General features: G+C 60.6%; 1 protein-coding gene across 31 annotated transcripts in view; it reads left to right on the top strand.

Moving 5' to 3' along the window:
* The window catches only part of NRXN2 (neurexin 2), a 104,043-nt gene extending 102,687 nt beyond the window's left edge, over positions 1-1,356 (top strand). For 21 of the 31 annotated variants that reach the window (XM_019645385.1, XM_019645402.1, XM_019645371.1 and 18 more), the window contains one exon: positions 334-1,356. In XM_019645385.1, coding sequence (XP_019500930.1) covers positions 334-1,220 — 887 coding nt within the window. In that variant the 3' untranslated portion in view covers positions 1,221-1,356. The remainder of the gene's footprint in view (positions 1-333) is intronic. The other 10 variants (XM_019645394.1, XM_019645395.1, XM_019645403.1 and 7 more) reach the window with 1 other exon arrangement.
* The last annotated feature ends 1,612 nt before the right edge of the window (positions 1,357-2,968 follow it).

Raw genomic sequence — 2,968 nt, forward strand, 5'->3', positions numbered from 1 at the left:
GTATGTTTTTAAAGCCTTAAACCAGTAGTTTTTTTTCCGTTTCTTTTCTATTTCCTTTCCTTTCTGTTCCTTTTGGTTTCTTAAGACAAACAAAAGACAAAACCCAGAGAGCCACAGAGCCCGTGCGTGGGGTGCCCAGGGCATCCAGCCGCTGCCCGCTTAAAGCGCAGTGCTCCGGCCGGCTGGCGGGTGGGCACAGCCCGCTCTAGTCTCCGCCAAAGCCAATTGGAACCGATTTGGGTGTGTGAGGCTGTTGTTTCTCTCTCTGTGGCGGCCTCCTGCGCCCCGGCCCTCGCTGACGCCCTCTCTTTTCTCTTCTCTCTCTTGTTCTAGGAGGAGAGTTAATATTGCCCATTATCACAGAGGACTCCTTAGACCCCCCTCCCGTGGCCACTCGATCCCCCTTCTTGCCCCCACCCCCCACCTTCTACCCCTTCCTCACTGGTGTGGGCGCCACCCAAGACACCCTGCCCCCTCCCGCGGCCCGCCGCCCGTCTGCTGGGGGCCCCTGCCATGCGGAGCAGGATGACAGCGACTGCGAGGAGCCCATCGAGGCCTCGGGCTTTGCGTCCGGGGAGGTCTTTGACTCCAGCCTACCCCCCACGGACGACGAGGACTTTTACACTACCTTTCCCCTGGTCACGGACCGCACTACCCTCCTCTCACCCCGCAAACCCGCCCCACGGCCCAACCTCAGGACAGATGGGGCTACGGGCGCCCCTGGGGTGCTGCTAGCCCCCTCTGCCCCAGCCCCTAACCTGCCAGCGGGCAAAATGAACCACCGAGACCCGCTGCAGCCCCTGCTGGAGAACCCACCCTTGGGGCCCGGGGCCCCCACGTCCTTCGAGCCGCGGAGGCCCCCTCCCCTGCGCCCTGGCGTGACCTCCGCCCCTGGCTTCCCCCATCTGCCCACAGCCAACCCCACGGGGCCTGGGGAGCGGGGCCCGCCGGGCGCAGTGGAGGTGATCCGGGAGTCCAGCAGCACCACGGGCATGGTGGTGGGCATCGTGGCGGCTGCGGCGCTCTGCATTCTCATCCTCCTGTACGCCATGTACAAGTATCGCAACCGCGATGAGGGCTCCTACCAGGTGGACCAGAGCCGGAACTACATCAGTAACTCGGCCCAGAGCAATGGGGCGGTGGTGAAAGAGAAGGCCCCGGCGGCCCCCAAGACGCCCAGCAAGGCCAAGAAGAACAAAGACAAGGAGTATTACGTCTGAGCCCCCGGCACCGCGCCCCACTGCCAGCTGCCCCTCCCGGGAGGAGAGTGCGGCCCTCTCCCTGGCCTGGGACCTGGGGACCCACTCCCTGGCTGCCTCAGACTTCTGTCACGAAGAGGAAACGCAAAAAAAAAAAAAGAAAAAAGAAAAAAAAAAAGAAAGAAAAGGAAAACCCCGTGCTCGTCCCCTTCCTCCTGCCGTCCAGGGCGGCGGCACCCGTCAGTTCCCGGGCTTGCGGGCCCTCTCAGCTCTGTGCTCCCCCGGGCAGGGCACGTGCTCACAGCCCTGGGTTGATTTATTTTTTTAAGGGGGGTAGTTTTATTTTGGTGGGGTTGGGTGGGAAGGAAGGCTGGGGGTTTTGTAAAGTGTCCACTACTCGTCCTGTTAATTTTCCTCAATTTTTCTTTTTTCTCCCGCTGTCCCTCCTGCCTTCCTTCTCTTCCAAGCCCTCCAGTCCCCACTCCAGGCTTGCTGTGTCTTCTCTTTACCCACCCTCCTTCCCACTTCTTTTTTTTCGTGTGTCTGCTTTCCCCCATCCTTCCCTCCCTTTGGGCTTCCACAGTCGGTGGGAAAAGGGCGGGAGGGTGGGTGAGCGGCCCAGCGTGGGGGCAGGGCAGTGGGTGGCCACCCTGAGTGCCCCGGCTCCGCCCACCGCGGGGAGGCGCCTGCCTGGCGCCGCCCAGGGAAGGGGCTCCGGCCTGGCAAGGTCAGTTCTGTTGTGTGCCGCCGGGCGACGTGCATTGCTNGTGGTGTGGGAGTTGCAGGGCCACAAGAAGGGGACACCGAGGGGCAGTTGTGGCAGTGTAGGGGCTGTGCGGGAGGGCAAGATACCCTCAGAAGCTGCTGTCAAAGCATTGGGCAGATAAAAGGCCCAGGGAAAGCCCCCAGAAGAGTAGGGACAGGGCTGAGACCCAGCCATGGAGGCCAGGAAGCAGCTGGGTTGAAGGGCAGAGGCAAGAGGTCAATGTTGCCAGGCCTGGGAGGGCTCTGGAGTCTGGGAGAGATGGCACAGGGGGAACCTGGGAGCCTTTGTGTCCCAGGGACCTGAAAAACCAAGTTCAGGCAAATGGTTGTGGGGGGCTCAGGCCAGGCAGAATTTTTCTACGGCTCCCACACACCCTTGTCTAGCTGGGGGGGGAGAGAGAGAGAGAGAGTAGGGAGCTAAGGTTTGTGCCCTCATGTGTTCCCAGTAAGAACCTCCTGGTCCTGTGCCCTGCGCCTGGCATTCCACTGGGGCCCTAGCCATGGCCAGATGGTCAAAGGGCCACAAGCATACCTAGAACAAGCCTTGACCCTGAAGTTTCCAGGAGCAACTGGTAGCCCAGTCTAAGATTGAAGGTAGAGATGACTGTGGCTGACAGCTGGGCCCACAGAGCCAGGCTCCTGCCAGGCTGAACTCTTGGCAGTGCCCGCTGCCTGGGCTGGAGTGGGGAGGAAGGGTATTCAGAACTCAGCTGCCCTGGTCCGTGAGAGGGGCTTTCCCCAGATAGCTATCCCGGCCTGGTTCAGAGGAAATGGTGAATATGTTTTCCCTTCCGGTCAAAACAATGAGCCTCTGCTCTGCCAGGTCCTATGCTGGGAGCTAGGGAGACAGACAGATGGGCCTTAAGCCTTTCCTGGCAGTGAATCCAAACCTGAAGTCTTCCTGTAAGAGGTGATGTTTGGCTGGATTGGAAGGATGAGGGAGATATCCGCAGGGGGAAGATGTTCTGAACCAGAAGGCAAAGGTCAGGAAGGGGCAAGTGGTG

This window comes from Hipposideros armiger, unplaced genomic scaffold (assembly GCF_001890085.2).
Source record: "Hipposideros armiger isolate ML-2016 unplaced genomic scaffold, ASM189008v1 scaffold_93, whole genome shotgun sequence".
Lineage (NCBI taxonomy): Eukaryota > Metazoa > Chordata > Mammalia > Chiroptera > Hipposideridae > Hipposideros > Hipposideros armiger.